The 15,814-nt window shown below is 39.2% G+C and overlaps 1 protein-coding gene across 6 annotated transcripts in view; it reads right to left on the minus strand.

Annotated features, from left to right (window-relative positions):
* Positions 1 to 15,814, minus strand: part of PIGN (phosphatidylinositol glycan anchor biosynthesis class N) — a 149,091-nt gene that overhangs the window by 103,675 nt on the left and 29,602 nt on the right. For all 6 annotated transcript variants that reach the window (XR_009866831.1, XM_062201765.1, XM_062201763.1 and 3 more), the window contains 5 exons: positions 14,528 to 14,644; positions 8,526 to 8,566; positions 5,648 to 5,707; positions 3,955 to 4,047; positions 2,899 to 2,954 (listed from right to left, as the gene is read on the minus strand). Coding sequence is in view for 5 of the 6 variants with exons in the window: in XM_062201765.1 (XP_062057749.1) it covers positions 2,899 to 2,954; positions 3,955 to 4,047; positions 5,648 to 5,707; positions 8,526 to 8,566; positions 14,528 to 14,644 (367 nt within the window). In the remaining variant the exon portion in view is untranslated. The remainder of the gene's footprint in view (positions 1 to 2,898; positions 2,955 to 3,954; positions 4,048 to 5,647; positions 5,708 to 8,525; positions 8,567 to 14,527; positions 14,645 to 15,814) is intronic.

Here is a 15,814-nt window from a genome sequence, read left to right on the forward strand (position 1 = left end):
TGACTTTAAAAGCTGAAAACCAATATTTAAACTGGTATGATTATTTAATTACTGTTCACTTAATAGCAAAGTTTCACTTATGATTAGATTATCTCATCTTTAAAGCCTTGATCCATGTGACAATGTCAAATTCCTTTTCTCACACTCCCAGCAACTATTCAATATCATTACACATCCAAGGTTGCTTAATATTTAAAGCATGCTTCTTGCAAAGTTTGAAATGTTTCCTTTTCCCTTAGGCCTCTGTTTGTCATTGCTTTTTGGGGAGGATGAAGAAAATTGTTTTTCACGTATACCATATGTTATTAATTTCCTCTAGCTTCTTACTCAATCCATCTATTACTTAAAGTTCATTTCATTTAGTTTGAGATCCACTTGCTTTCTATTCTAATTTGGAAGATTTGCCTCTCATTTTTACAATTCTCATACAACATATATTTCTTTAAAATTTTAATTGAATTCTTCCCCCTCTCCCCACCGGCTACTTTAGAGGCTGGCACTATGGCTTAGTGGGTAAAGCTGCTGCCTGCAGTGCCAGTAACCCATATGGGTGCCAGTTCAAGTCCCCACTGCCCTACTTCTGATCCAGCTCCCTGCTAATGCACTTGGGAAAGCAGTGGAGGATGGCCCAAGTGCTTGGGCCACTGTACCCACATGGGAGACCTGGCTCCAGATCGGCCCAGCTCTGGCTGTTGCGGCCATTTGGGGACTGAACTAGTGGACGGAAGCCCTCTCTCTTTCTCTTTCTTTCTGCCTCTCTGTAACTCTGCCTTTCAAATTAATTAATTAATTAAAAAAATTTTAGGGGCCAGTGTTGTGGTATAGCTGGATAAGCCTCCGCCTGTGATGATCAAATCTCAAATGAGTGCTGGTTCGTGTCAGCTACCCCACTTTTGATCCAGCTCCCTGCTAATGTGCCTGGGAAAGCAGCAAAAGATGGCCCAAGAGCTTTGGGCTCTGCCACCCACATGAGAGACTTGGATGAAGTTCCTAGCTCCTGGTTTTGGCCTGGTCCAGCGCTGGCCATTGTGGCCATTTGGGAAGTGAACCAGTGGATAGAATATCTATCTCTCCCTCTCTGTCTGTAACTCCACCTTTCAATTAAATAATCTTTTAAAAAAAATTTAGAGCATCCTGTGCCCTTTTTCGTTTGTAAAGTTCATTCAGTTTTTGTTTTCTGGATATGATAATTTCTCAAATATTTCTGAGGGTTTTAACACCTTTTGTTTCTGTTCTGCTCCTTAAATTTGTATCTTGAAGAGTTGATTTTGCATTTTGTCTTAGGATTTGTTGTTTATATTGTAAGCTCTCAACAAGTGGGCACTTTTTACCAGACAAGTCTGTAGGCAGAACTGGTTGCTTTAAATCAAGGTGGGTGAGCCAATGGGTGGGAACCAGACATCCGGTCAGGCCCCACGATGACACAAAATCAGTAGTGACTCTAAACATGTATATGCAGACAGACATTGCGCAGCAAAGTAAGGGAAGTTTGGAGTTGGCCGCCAGGCCAAATGAAAGATGGCAGGCAGTATGCATGTGAACCCTGATGAAGTTCCTTCTGTGACCAGCCTTTCTAACGTGATCTAGTAACCCTCAGTTGTTCTCACTCTCACATGCTATATATTTGCTTCATACCAGGAATTGGTCATGTATTCCTTGTTCACTTGTTTACTTTGTTATAGCCTGTCTGTAATGCCAGTGCAAATAAATTCTATGAATATGCACTTTGTCTACCATGTCACTGTTATATCCACAATTTAGTAGTCAATCAATAAATACATCCCTTTGGATGAACATCTACATATTCCTCAAACCAACTTTATTAACAGATCTTAACTCCACTAAAAAAAAAAAAAATAGAGTGAGCACTAACAGATGTATGTGATATAATCCTAATGATATATTTAGGGTAATAATTTTATATAATCATAACTTGTAGACTTAATTATTCAGAGAGTATACAGTATTTTAGTTTTTCTAGCTTAGGAATACCACATTAGTGCTACACAGGATCATGCCACTAAAACCCCAAAATAAAACATTTTCAATTTATTTTGGTCAATAGCAAAATCCTTGCTAACTGAACGTAAACCTCTAGAAGGTTGAGTAAGCTGCCCAAGCCCACAGAGACACTCCGTAGGGCAGGGTCAAGTCTGCCATGCAGATCTCCCCCTTCCTGACTCACGGAAAACAAATCTTCCTAAGAACCGGGACAGGGAATCTGCTGCCCACCCAGCAGGAGTCAATGTTTCTCAGAATTCCATCTTGGGCCCTTGCTTGTCTCTTTGTACATTCTTCCAAGAGCCTCCAAAACATTTAGCAATTTCCACCACCATCTTTGTTTTTTAACAAGTCAATAATGTATTTTATTATACTTCTTTTTTTAATCCACCACCATCTTTATTCTGGTGGCTCTAAGATCTTTGCAACCAACCCACGTTCCCTGAGACCCAAGTCCCCATTTCTAATCAATGAACTGATATATTCAAATGTATGTTAAACTTAGTACTATTCATCCAGGCCTCTCAAACCAGATTTTATTTTTATAAAACAAAATAGTACCAGCATCTTCCCAACCAACCAAGACAAGAGCCAGAGAGTCACACTCTTCTTTCTCCCCTATTGCCCTACCAACCCTAGTCAGCCAATCAGTCAAGCCCTTTTGAATTTACCTCCTCAATACTTCTCATCTACCTTATCATCCCTCTATCCCCTCATCCAGTCATTCAAAGGTACCTAACATCTGGCTCATTATTTAACAAAAGTGATTATGGAGGATTTCCAGTTGGATTTTAAGGTATACAAAAAGACAAAGTTTATAAGTAAATTAATCTATTCTAACAACATTAAATTCATTGAAAAACTTTCTTTCAAGTTAAAATAGTGAAAGGGACTTACTTAAATGGTGTAAATAAAAATGGTAAAGTAACTTCTTTTTTCTGAGTCATTTTCACCTGGGAACCAAAAATAAAAATACTTCATTATATTGTAAATGAGAAAAAAATAATGAATTTTACTCTGAAGTATAAAAATCAATTAAAATGGCTCTTCAGCGACGGTTAACTACTTTGAAAATAAATGCAATTTTGTGTTACTATATTGTTTCATAAATATTTAAAGAAAAATTTACCATTATTTTACTATCTCAATAAGCTGAGAATTAAGCATATCAATCCAGCAAAATAACAAACCATAATATAATTAAAACTGTACTTCCTTAACTCTTTGAAACAAAATAAGCCAAATTGCTTATTCTTAACCAAGTTAAGATAAAGTTTTAATCAAAGAGTCACTGTTTAGTCAGTCACTCCTTTAAGTTCTTAATGTATTTAATAACAAACATGGGAAGACAAGAAATGTTGGGATCTCTAGTACTACTTATACGAGGCAAATTCTCATCAATTAAAACTTGACCTGTAGTCTTTATAAGGATATATGGTAATCTTACAATTAGGAACAGAATTCAAATGCAATTTTATATCTTCTAATTCACTCAAGGAACCTATACCTCAGAAATACGATTTAAAAAAAAGATTAACATATTTGAAAGGCAGAATTAAAGAGAGAGAGAGAGATGAAGAGAGAGACAGAGATCTTCAACCCACTAGTTCACTCACTAAAAGGTCACAACGGCTGGGTGAGTCTGGGCCGAGAGAAAGCCAGGAGCCTGGAACTCCATCAGGGACTCCCATGTGGGTGGCAGGGCCCTAGCATGCAGGCCATTCTCTGCTGCTTTCCCAGGTTCATTAGCAGGGAGCTGGGTCAGAACTGTAGCAGCCAGGACTCGAACTGGCGCAAATAACCTGCTATGCTAAATCAGCCCAAGAAATATGAAATTTTATGATCCTGGTCAAATATCCAAAACTTAAATACAATGAATTATAGAAAAGCATTAATAAAAAATCAAATATTTTCACTGAATAAATTATAGTACTTTCTGTGTATATGTTTTACCTTGAACTGTTCAAGAATCTGTACTGCATTTGTAAACATGCTCTCTGCTTTGAAGAGATCTGTGTTGTTAAGATAATCCACAGGAAGGATTCCCTGCAAATAATAACCACTGATTAGTATTAGTATTAACAAAACTCAGGCTATTATAAAACAAAACAGACTTAAAATGGAAGCAATAAAGACATGAGCAAACAGATTATTAGAATTATGAAATGAAGAATCTTTTTTAAAATTATAAATGAAAGATGTTCTATTACCTTTCCCACAAAGTAGATGTAATAAGTAAAGCAAAAGAGATAATTAAATTCAGTAAGATTTAAAATTGCTTTATCAATTACTAAGTGCTAGGCAGTATATACATAAAGAACAATCATCATTGTGGATCACGACAAGTATGTTTAAAAAAATTTAAAAAAGGCAGAATAAGACATATGAGAATGTACCATACACAGCAGAGTTAGGACTCTTGTGAAATTTTTGTTTCAGTTATTAACATACACATACACTCATGATTGTTGGGGCTATATTACCGACTTCTGACTTAGATGACATTTTTTAAAAGTAAGTTTTATTCCTAAAGAGCTAATTAAGAGTGGCTGATTGGGATGGAGGTTTTTTTGTTTGGTTGTTTTTTTTTGGCCTGTTTGTTTTTTGGCATCTAGGCCCATTCTTAATGGCATTATTTTCTGCTGAGAAATCTTCCCACTGGATATAACACGCTAGATATGTAATCAGCAGGCCTGCCTTCCCTTAGCGAAGGGTAGACAAATAACTCAGGTTAGGCCATCTGGACTCAGTTTTGACTACTGAGAGTCAAGGAACAAAAACTATCACAGGTACACATGCTACTCCACCCTAGTACTGGTGTCCTGAGGAGAACAGCTCTGCCATGGGATTATGGTTGAGGTTGCTTTTTCCAAATCTCCAAAGCTCTCCTGGTTCCTGGTCATTTCTCCTCCTCCCCCAAGATTTATTTATTTATTTATTTATTTGAAAGTCAGAGTTACACAGAGACAGAAGGAGAGGCAGAGAAAGAGAGGTCTTCCATCTGCTGGTTCACTGCCCAGTTGGCCACAATGGCCAGAGCTGTGCCAATCCGAAGCCAGGAGCCAGGAGTTTCTTCTGGGTCTCTAATGCGGGTGCAGGGGCCCAAGGACTTGGGCCATCTTCTACTGCCTTCCCAGGCCATAGCAGAGAGCTGGATAGGAAGTAGAGCAGCCAGAACTCAAGCCAGCGCCCATATAGGATGCTGGCACTGCAGGCGGTGGCTTTACCCGCTACGCCACAGCGCCAGGCCCAGTTCCTGGTCATTTCTAAGCCTGGTTTTCAATTACCCTTTTGATTCCAGAAACCACCAATATCTTTTCAGTAATTTCCTCTTAATTAATTTCCCCTTAATTAGATTTCTGCCTTGCAATCAAAAGTTATTTATACATATTCATCACTTAAAACTAAACTGCTAAGATGCAAATCATATATATTTTAGAAAACAAAAAGTTTGAAGAAAAGTTATTTGGCTTGTGCTCCATATCATAGATTACAATACATATGCAAATATGAGGTATTGCATATTTAGAAATATATAAAGTTTTAAATGTAACCAAAGATTATACAGAAACACATAAAAATGGCTTATTTCAGTGTGTAATTTTTTGTAAACACCGAGAAGCGATAACAAAATTTTATTTCTCACCACTGAATTAAGGGGAAAAGGAACTCCAATAAGGGAAGCCATCAATGGTGCAATATCAGCCTACAAGCAAAAAAAAAAAAAAAAAAAAAAATTCAATTCCAATTCCACAGACAGCAACAAAGAAATAATTTAATCAAAGCATATTTTGGAATATAATCATGATATTCATTATAATCAGTTACTCTCAAACATGAATTTAATACAGTTAAGATATTCATCTCTAAAAATATCATTTGCTGAAGGTACATGAACTTATAAAAAATAAATGTGAAAAGCAATCATTAAGAGTCTTAAATGTAAAACATACTAAGACAAAAAATTTCTCATCCTATTAGCCAAGAACATGAAGGCAGGCACACTCATGCATGTTCCCTGTCTCTAGCCATGTGACGGCCTATACTGCCCTGCGACTTTGCAGACAGCAACGGCTTCACCAGATGGGGACCCTCACCCTTGGAATAGAACTGTGAGTCCAAATACCTCTTTGCTTTATAGTCAATCTCAGGTATTTCACTATAGTAATGAAAAGCAGACTAACCATTCACCAGTGCCTCAGAGTTTCCTTACCAGTTAAAAATAAATAAATGCTTCCTTCTTGCACAATTCTGGCAGAACTAAATGAGACAAAACACAGCACCTGGCATAACAGGCTGCAGTAAATGGTAGCTGCCATGATCATAGTCATGGTTATTATTATTATTATTACCGGACTTCTCAACTGTACTAGGAACACCACGCCCTTCTTTATCTCTGTGAACACTATACTGCTCAATTCTCTTAATCTCACCAGCTGCCCTTTTCAGATATCTCTTCTAGTCCTCATTTATAATTGGAGTTTGTCAAGTTTGGTCCCAGGCTTTGAATTCTTGTCACCCATTACTGTCTGGACACTTTACTAAGTGCCATTCCCCAGAGCACTGGAAATCTCCCCAGTCCTCCTAATTGCCTTTGCCCCTAGAATCCACCGTTGGCCTCCTTTAATCTGTTCTCCAAGCTGCAGCCAGAATTCGTTCATAAAACACTGGGTCACATACTCTCCTCGGTTCAAGAGTTTCCTGAGCATTTAGGATTAAGTCCACAAGGCTCGTAAGGGCCTGCAGGGTCTATATCCCCTTTCTTCTTCCCTCACAGCACACTGTGGTCCCTGTGGCTCTGTGCACCATCTTTCTACATTTTAATAGGCCATGCATCCTCTTTACCAGAGCTCCTCATACATGTGCTCCCTCTGCCTGGAACCCTTTCCTCCTTACTGTCTTGTCCTCATAATTTCTGCTTATTCTTCGATTTCAGCTCAATCCTCAATTTCTCCTTAGGAAAGTTTTACAGACCACAGAGTCTACCAGGTGTATGCATTCAATGCTCTCACAAGCCTCTCTGTAGTTATCACAGCTGTAATTTTACACGTATTTTAATAGTTTAATTAGTACCTGTTCTTGCCTTTATAAAATATAAGCTTCCTCTATTTTTAGTTAGCTTCATATCCTTCATGCTTAGTACAAAATGTATATACACTGCAGGCACATAACAGTGTTCACAGAAGGAATGAATAAAAAGATCTTTATCTAATGTGGATCTGAAGCAGAAGTATTGGCCAACTGACTGTCAGTATTCTGGGCAATAATCAAATCTGTATCCAGTTTCCAAATACGATCTAGTCTGCCTATGATCCAGTCTAGCTATAAGTAAAAGATGGTCTTATGTTGTGGTTTTCAAATCTTTCCTGTCCCTTTGACAGTGACCTTTAAAAAATTGCAAAATAATAAACTGCTATTTTGATTTGATTTGATTTATGATTTTTCATTTCCTCTATCCTGAGAGAAGAGATGGTTCTAAAAATGCTGAGAAAAACAGACGTTCCAGCATCTCAGGCTCAGAAGGTAGAAGCCAGATGTTGGTTTCTCTACCACAGGAAGGCACACTCATCAGCTTATCAGGTGATCTGGAAGGCAAGATACTCCTGGCACTGTGGGAGCCACACTCCAGGGATGTCACGTCTTCTACAAACAGTGACGGTAGCTGCTTCGGCGGCATATCTCTAACAATGACAACTCTGTGCTTCACAGCTAGTAATACTATTAGCATAATGTGATTAGGCAGCCATACATCTTCCTAAATAATTTGTATTCTCAGATTTTCGCCATTGTATTTGTAGAATTAAAAGTGAAATATGTGTTAATAAATGAGAAACTAACTGATATACCACAAGAAAGAAACTCACAACAGTTTTATTAAATCTGTGCTTAAAGTGAACAATGTTAACTGTTAGAAGAAATCACAGAAAGTAAACAGGCACGCAATTTCAACTTATATAACAGTTCATCATCCAGTTCTATTTAGAGGGACTTTTCTTTTATTTCACTTTAGCTATTTATTTGAGAGGCACAGGTACAGAGAAAGAATGATAAAGACTGAGAGAAAGAGATTTCCCATCTGCTCATTCACTCCCCAAATGCCAACAACTGGGTCAGGCCAAAGCCAGGAGCTGGGAACTCAATCTGGATCTCCCACGTGGATGACAGAAAATCAGTGATTTGTACCATCACTGCTGCCTCTCAGGGTGCACACTAGCAGGAAGCTAGATTCAGGAGTCGAAGCCATACATTGAACACAAGCACACCAATACTGGACAGTTGTTTCAACCAGTGTTTTAAATGCTAAGCTAAACTAAACACCTACCTAGTTGTTGTTAGTTTTGCTAAACAATATTAGCTGGACTAAAATATTTACACTATAAGAATTTTCCTTAGCAACTGAAAACATTTTTAAAAATCTCTAACATTATTACTGCTAATATACTTACTTTATATAATTTGTCTAAACTTCTTAGACTTCTTATAGGAGGTAAAATTAATTAATATGATTAAGTTGAAATGAATACCTGATTTACATCTTGCCTCTTCCAATTCTCCAATCTCCATTCTGAAAGACATAATCAGAAACAGGGTCTTAATATTTATAAAAGAGGGGCCAGTGCTGTGGCAACAGTAGGCTAAGCCTCCCCCTGCGGCACCGGCATCCCTCATGGGCAGCAGTCTTGTCCTGGCTGCTCCTCTTCCGATCCAGTTCTCTGCTTATGGCCGAGTAAAGCAGGGGAAGATGGCCCAAGTGTTTGGGCCCCTGCACCTGTGTGGGAGACCTGAAAGATGGTCCTGGCTCCTGGCTTTGGATCAGCTCAGCTCCAGCCATTGTAGCCATTTGGGGAGAGAACCAGTGGAGGAAAGACCTTTCTGTATCTGTCCCTCTTTGTCTGTAACTCTACCTCTCAAATAAATAAATAAAAATCTAAAAAATAAAAGATTTATAAAAGGATAAATCATTTGATTTTCAGGACTGGTCAATACTTCATGGAAATACTGGAAGTACTGGAAATCTCTCTCTCTTTTTAAAAAAGATTTATTTAAAGTCAGAGCAACTAAAGAAGGAGAGAGAGAGAGAATCTTGCATCACTAGTTTACTCCCTAGATGGCCTCAGTGGTCAGGTCCAGGCCAGACTTAAGCCAGGAACCAGGAACTCCATCCTGGTCTCCCATATGGGTGGCAAGGGTCCAAGCACTTGGGGAATCATCTGCTCGCTGCCTTCCCAGAGGCATCAGGAGGAAACTGGGCCTGAAGTGGAACATCTGATACTTGAATCATGACTCCAAGAGGAGATGCTGGCACTATAAGCAACTGCTTCACACACTGAGCCACACTGCAGATCCCTGAAAGCAGCTCTTTTATATCAAGTGTGAACAGCAAGGTACTTTAAAAAGGCAGAGAAACATATTTTTTTTTTCAAAAAAGAATTTTAAAAGAATCAAAAAGGAAATATTTGTTTTCTGTGATGATTTATTAAGCTTTTCCCATGCACATTTGGACATAACTATTTGAAACCATCAAAGGCTAAGGAAAGAGGCCGGCGCCATGGCTTAACAGGCTAATCCTCCGCCTTGTGGTGCCGGCACACCGGTTCTAGTCCCGGTTGGGGCGCCGGATTCTATCCCGGTTGCCCCTCTTCCAGGCCAGCTCTCTGCTATGGCCCGGGAAGGCAGTGGAGGATGTCCCAAGTCCTTGGGCCCTGCACCTGCATGGGAGACCAGGAGAAGCACCTGGCTCCTGGCATCGGATAAGCGCGATGAGCCGGCCACAGTGGCCATTGGAGGGTGAACCAATGGCAAAAAGGAAGACCTTTCTCTCTGTCTCTCTCACTATCCACTCTGCCTGTCAAAAAAAAAAAAAAAAAAAGGCTAAGGAAAGAAAGACAGAGTAAAAAGGCATACTGATAACAACAGTTAGTATGACTACTACTCAATACAGTCCTGTTCCACAGTTACTAATGCAACTGACAACAAGAACATCAATCCAAAGCTCTCTTTTTTGATGGCAGTTGCTTGCAAACTACTTAAAATTACAGCTGTGACACTCCTACAACCACGAAACTCAATTGTTAAAGTACTAGATTGAGTTTCTACTAAAACTTCGTCAAAGATAGTGTCATTCTTTTCTCTCTAGATATAAATTCAGAAATGTCCATAAGCAGTATTGAAAACAAGTGATTATCTGAGACTACGTCTTGATTTAAGAGTTTCAGGGTATATTACCAAAAGTTTAAAGATATATTCTAGCTTCTGCTAGTCAGTTGCCAAAACTTGGCACTAATCACCTAATGAGGAAAAACTGCACAAACCCTTTCTCTGTGAGTTGACATTTAATATCACAAGAGAAAATACATTCCTTCTGTGATGATTCTTACAGCCGTACGATTTTAAAACATCAATTTGCTAAGAAATCAAATGCCAAAATAAAGTTATATCCCCAAGGAAAAAAACATACTATTTATTCTAGCTTCTATTTAAACTCAGTCTAATTCATTTATTACAGAGCAAACAGAAGGGTAGCTCCTACAGCAAACTGGAATCTTCATAGTGATCTGTTTAACACCATTTAAAGATGTGGCCCTACCAGTCCATTGACAAATAGCATTTGTTTTTGATGTGGGAAGCCAGGGAATTGGGCAAATAGCTGTTGTGACAGAAGCCAGATTGTTAAGAGTCCTGTCAGCTCTACAAAGAGCTGGGCCACTGGAAACAGAACTGCCCTGGGATTGAAGAACTCCTAGGTCAGAGCTACAGACCCTGTTGGCTCTCCTCAAGCTGAAAAAGGCCTTCACTATACCCAGCTTCCAAAGTAAGCACCGCTATTGAGAAGGATGGCCTAGGATCATTAAAGTTGCAGGCAGAACTGTAAATTTCCTTTTAAAGATGCTGCCTATTCTATAATAACCTCTTATTCAGGTCAGCTCTCCTCCCAGGTCAGCCAGGTAGTGGGAGCCAACATGGTGTCTTCCCAAAGGAGGTTCACATCTCCCTTATGGTGTCTCTTCCAGTACCCCATGCGAAGAGATAGGTTTGGGCCTCACATAGGTTTTTGGCCAGGACTTAACACCCACCTGATTATTATCAGACTCTTCCTGTCAGTTTCTATTTGCCTCTCAATGGGAAAACTTCTCCTGGTTTGGATAGTGCCTTTCTTAGGTCCTCTAATAATAATCTGCCCTTTGTTTTGGATCCTGTGGACTTAATCTGCTTGTTAGATCTGTTCCTCCAGACTTGAAGCAATGAAATTCTAGCTGGCCATGCACATGAAATCTCAGATGGAAAGTTTCTGCACGATGGCACTGTGACCCCCTCCAGAGGTCACCTCTTGCTGGAACCTGTCTTGACAGCAGGTCCTCACTTTGCCCCTACTCAGCTTGAGGAAGCCAGAGGGGTCGTCGCCCTAACACCTGACAGCAGCCAGGGTTTCCATGAGCAGAGAGAGGGGTTGATGGAGAAGGAAGCCCGGGACTAGCTCCATCCTACAGCTCCCTGCCATACACACTAAACAAAACCAGAGTGTTTTTCCTCCGTGGCAACCAGGCACACATCTGTCTTCCCACTAACTGGACAGGGACTTGTATTCTTGCTTTCCTATTTCCCCCTTTTCCATCCATCTAACCCACTGCAACAAGAGGGATTTTGGACTCACCCCTTGCTAATCTCATTAGGTGCCCTAACAGGAATTAGGACAGGAGCGGACAGACTGGCAATTTCGGCAGACAAGGCAAATAAAGACTTAGCCCTCACTCAGAAGACAGAAATGACGTAGAGCCGCAGCTGCCCCATCTCTAGGATCAGGAGGATTCATTGGCGGCAATGATCTTCCACAACTGCTGAGAGAAGAGGACTTTGCCCCTGTTTGGGTAAAAAGTGCTGCTTTTACACCAATAAGTTGGGTGTGGTAAGACAACGGATTAACTGCATTTAAAAAAAAAATGAAATCTATTCCTAAAATAGCCCCACCTCACTTTATTTTCTGCCACAGGAAGTTTCTCTAACATTTCCTTTTATCCTCACAATCACAGTGCTTCTATTCCTACCATGTATAATTAACATATTTTAAAAGTTCTTACAAGAACGAGTGACTGCTATATCCTAAGCCATCACGCAGGAATACTGAAGAAGATTGCTCTTCTTTAATTAATCCAATCCAGAGTATAGATACCCCTCCCGGCATCAACGCCACCGTATCAGCGGGAAGTAGCCAGAAAGTAACCGGCACTCCATCTCCTTATCTACACTTACAGTCAGGATTGGCTGCGCAAGGACATAGGTCTCAGAGCCATTTTGTCCCCCTGCCTGAGAGCAGACTCAGTCATTCAGGGGACTCCCTAGCCTCTGCATTCTTAGGGCTCAGTCCCACGCTCTGTTTTCTTCTCCACCTCACCCTCTGCATTTTTTCCAACTAACCAGCCTGCAGAGATTGAAAACTCCTTGAAATACTAGCTCCACTCCACCCACCCTCATAGCCCTTATCTGGCTTATCCTATATAAACCCAGCCCATAACTAAATTTTTGCTTTCTGCTACATGCTTGCTCTGGGTGCATACTGGCAGTTAGCTATCTCTGCAACGTTATTTTCCCTTGAATAAATTCATTTTGGCTGTGAGTTTATATCCTGTCTCCTCTCTGTTCTGTCCCCCTTTTCTTTATACTGAGGAAGTGCTTGTGTGATTGATCAGTCTTAGATCTATTCTGATCTACTGTCTAATGTGCTTAAAGGTATAACCACAGCCATCTGCTTCTTCCTATCTCTCAAATGCCACTTTATTCACTTTTAGGATGCATTTAAATAACATACTAAACACTGAAATGTGCATTGATATTTGTTATTCTGATGTATTTAGTGAGCTTTATAAATGGTAGAGTTTTTCTTGTTGAGTGTAACATAATATTACAAATCAACTTACTAAACTCTATATTCTGAAATAGAAGATGAGAAATTGTATTAAGAAACATTCATGCATGAAGAGTTCCATTTTTTTGAGAAAAATTATTTATTTAGTAATCTTCTTTATGAGGTACTAAGCTTTTGTACCAACTTGCAATTTAATTTTTAGTTCTTGCTAAGGCTTGACAACTAAACTCACAAAAGGAAAAAAAAGAAAAAAAAGATGTGGCCCTATACTCAGAATTCAATTTATATTCATAACCATGGTCTCACCTGTCTCAAATGATCTGATCTATCTTTGGCTTACCTCTCCCACTTCTCAGCTCATTGTACCCTCCTCCCGGCTGACCAGTGCTCACGTCATATCAGCCCTCCTTTTGGTCCTCAAATGAGCTAAGCCTGTTCCATTTTATGCCTCTGCATTTGCTACTCCCTCTGCCTGGATCATCCTTACCCTCATCTTCACTTTAATGGCTTCCGCTTATCCTCACTGTGAATAGACATACCATTAGCCCACTGTACAAATATTACTTTACTCATAAAGGATACTTCTGGGACACTGCAAATGTTGTACATGTGAATCTAGGTGGTGCTGCAAAGGTTGTATATGTGAATCTAGGTGGTGATTACACACACACATATGGAAGATTTAAGATTAATAAATTTTATTCACTTCATTAAATATCTCAATAAAAACTTTAGGGGCAAAGAGAATGAGCCCAGTCCCAACTTTTCTTACCTATTTACTTTGTTTCTTCATAGAATGCTATTATGGTTAATGATCATAATATGTAGTTTTATTTACTACTATTTCAAACCTTCTACTACTGTGTTAAGTTAGGCTGAAAGTAAGGACTATCCCAACTACGTGTAGTAGATGAAAAAAGAGTACTCTAGATTCTCTTCATTTTATGCTCCAATAAATCTGGAAATATCATGGCAGTGTATCGGCTGCATTATCCTGGCCTTTCGTTAAATGCTTCCTCTGCACAACTGTGACACGGCATGATGCTCCCTGCTACCACAACCAAACATGAAAGGAACAACACTCCATAAAAACACATTGCTTACTACAGACATGTTGTTGAGAACAGTACTCACTGTGCTCTTTGTCTTCATTAGGACCCAGGGAAAAAATATCTCAGCACTGCATCTACCTTTTAATTTAATGGACTGATCTTGTAAACACTGTGAGACTACTTTTGATTAGGATTGAGCTGGAGAACAGCAATCAAACTTAGGATTTACCTCCAAGAACTCTTAAATTTCTTATCTATTTTATCTTTACTTATTCTACCTGACATTCAAATAAATTAATAATTTAATAGAACAAGATAAAAAATTTAGTTCACCACTTTAGAAAGGTCCAAAACAAGAGTTGCTGGCTGTGACATGCTGGGAAATACTTAACAAATGACTCTATGAGAAAAAGCAAACTAATAAATCTTTAATTTTCAGCATTTGCATAGAAATAACAGCAATTCAATCAACAAAAATGAGGCATTTAAAACCATAATTTGAAAACTGGTTTTTAAAAATTAAAGTTATTATTTTGGTTTTATTTTAAAAATATATAAGAAAAATGTATTTTGGCTTAATATGTATAAAAACAATAGAGGTAAATTTTTATACCTTTCAAAAATGCATCATCAAATTCCTGAGCAGATACTTTTTGGGCATACTTGATGCCAGCTCCCCAAGTGACTAATGGAGTTAATGTCTCTGAAGGATGACCAGCCCCATGGAAACCTACAAATAAGATACCAAGAGTTATAAGACAAGTGTGAAAGAACTACGTTACAGCTAAATTTTTTTTGATACTTGTTTTTAAAGAGTTGATCCATTTATGGCAAATTCTAGCCAGAACATTTCCAAATGCTTACGACTTTCTATAACTAGTTTGAGCCAATAACAGACAAAGCTAAAACAAAAAAACCTTAATGTCAACTGAATGACTCTGGTTCAAAGAACTATTAGGCCAGGTCAGGTATGGTGAGAATAGCAAAGTCTCTGGATCCTTTCTTCAAGGCCACTCTCGCTGATGTAGCTAAAAGAAGCCCTTTATAAAATGGAACCCAGGGGGCCAGCGCTGTGGTGTAGCAGATAAAGCTGCTGCCTGCAGTGCTGACATCCCATATGGGCGACGGTTCAAGTCCCAGCCGTTCTACTTCCAATCCAGTCTCTGCTATGGCCTGGGAAATGAATATTAAATGGCCCAAGTCCATGGACCTCTGCACCCGTGTGGGAGACCCGAAGAAGCTCCTGGCTCCTGGCTTCAGATCGGTATAGCTCCGGCCATTGCAGCCAACTGGGGAGTGAACCAATGGATGGAAGACCTCTCTCTCTACCTCCCCCCACCCCTCTGTAACTCTAACTTTCAAGTAAATAAATAAACCTTAAAAAAAAAAAAGTGGAACCCACCTCACTACAATTCCATTTTGCAATGTAGAGACCCAAATCTTATCTTTCCCCTATGTTGTTCTCTGTGTACACATTGTGTTTGACTTGGGAGCACAGATTTATCTAGGATAGATTTTCAGTAGTCTCAGGTCCCTCAGCAATACCATCTTGGCATCACTAACTTTGCCATCATGGACAATAAATTCTAGGTATATATATAATAATTATTTTAAATTTTCTTTTCCACACATTTTTCTACTCCCTCCTTTGTAAATGAGAATATATTTTTATGGCTATAAATTTTTTATGTAACATCAGTCTTTTTACACTAACATTTTAAACATCTAAAGATTATGTGTTAGATACTTTGCATATAATCAAATCCTCTCAACATTATAAGATTAGGGCCAGGGGCAGGCGCTGTGGCATAGCACCTGCAGGGTTGATATCCCATATGTGTGCCAGTTCAAATCCCAGCTGCTCCACGTCCAATCCAGCTCTTCTATAGCCTGGGAAAGC

The sequence above is a fragment of the Lepus europaeus genome, chromosome 9 (genome assembly GCF_033115175.1).
Source record: "Lepus europaeus isolate LE1 chromosome 9, mLepTim1.pri, whole genome shotgun sequence".
Lineage (NCBI taxonomy): Eukaryota > Metazoa > Chordata > Mammalia > Lagomorpha > Leporidae > Lepus > Lepus europaeus.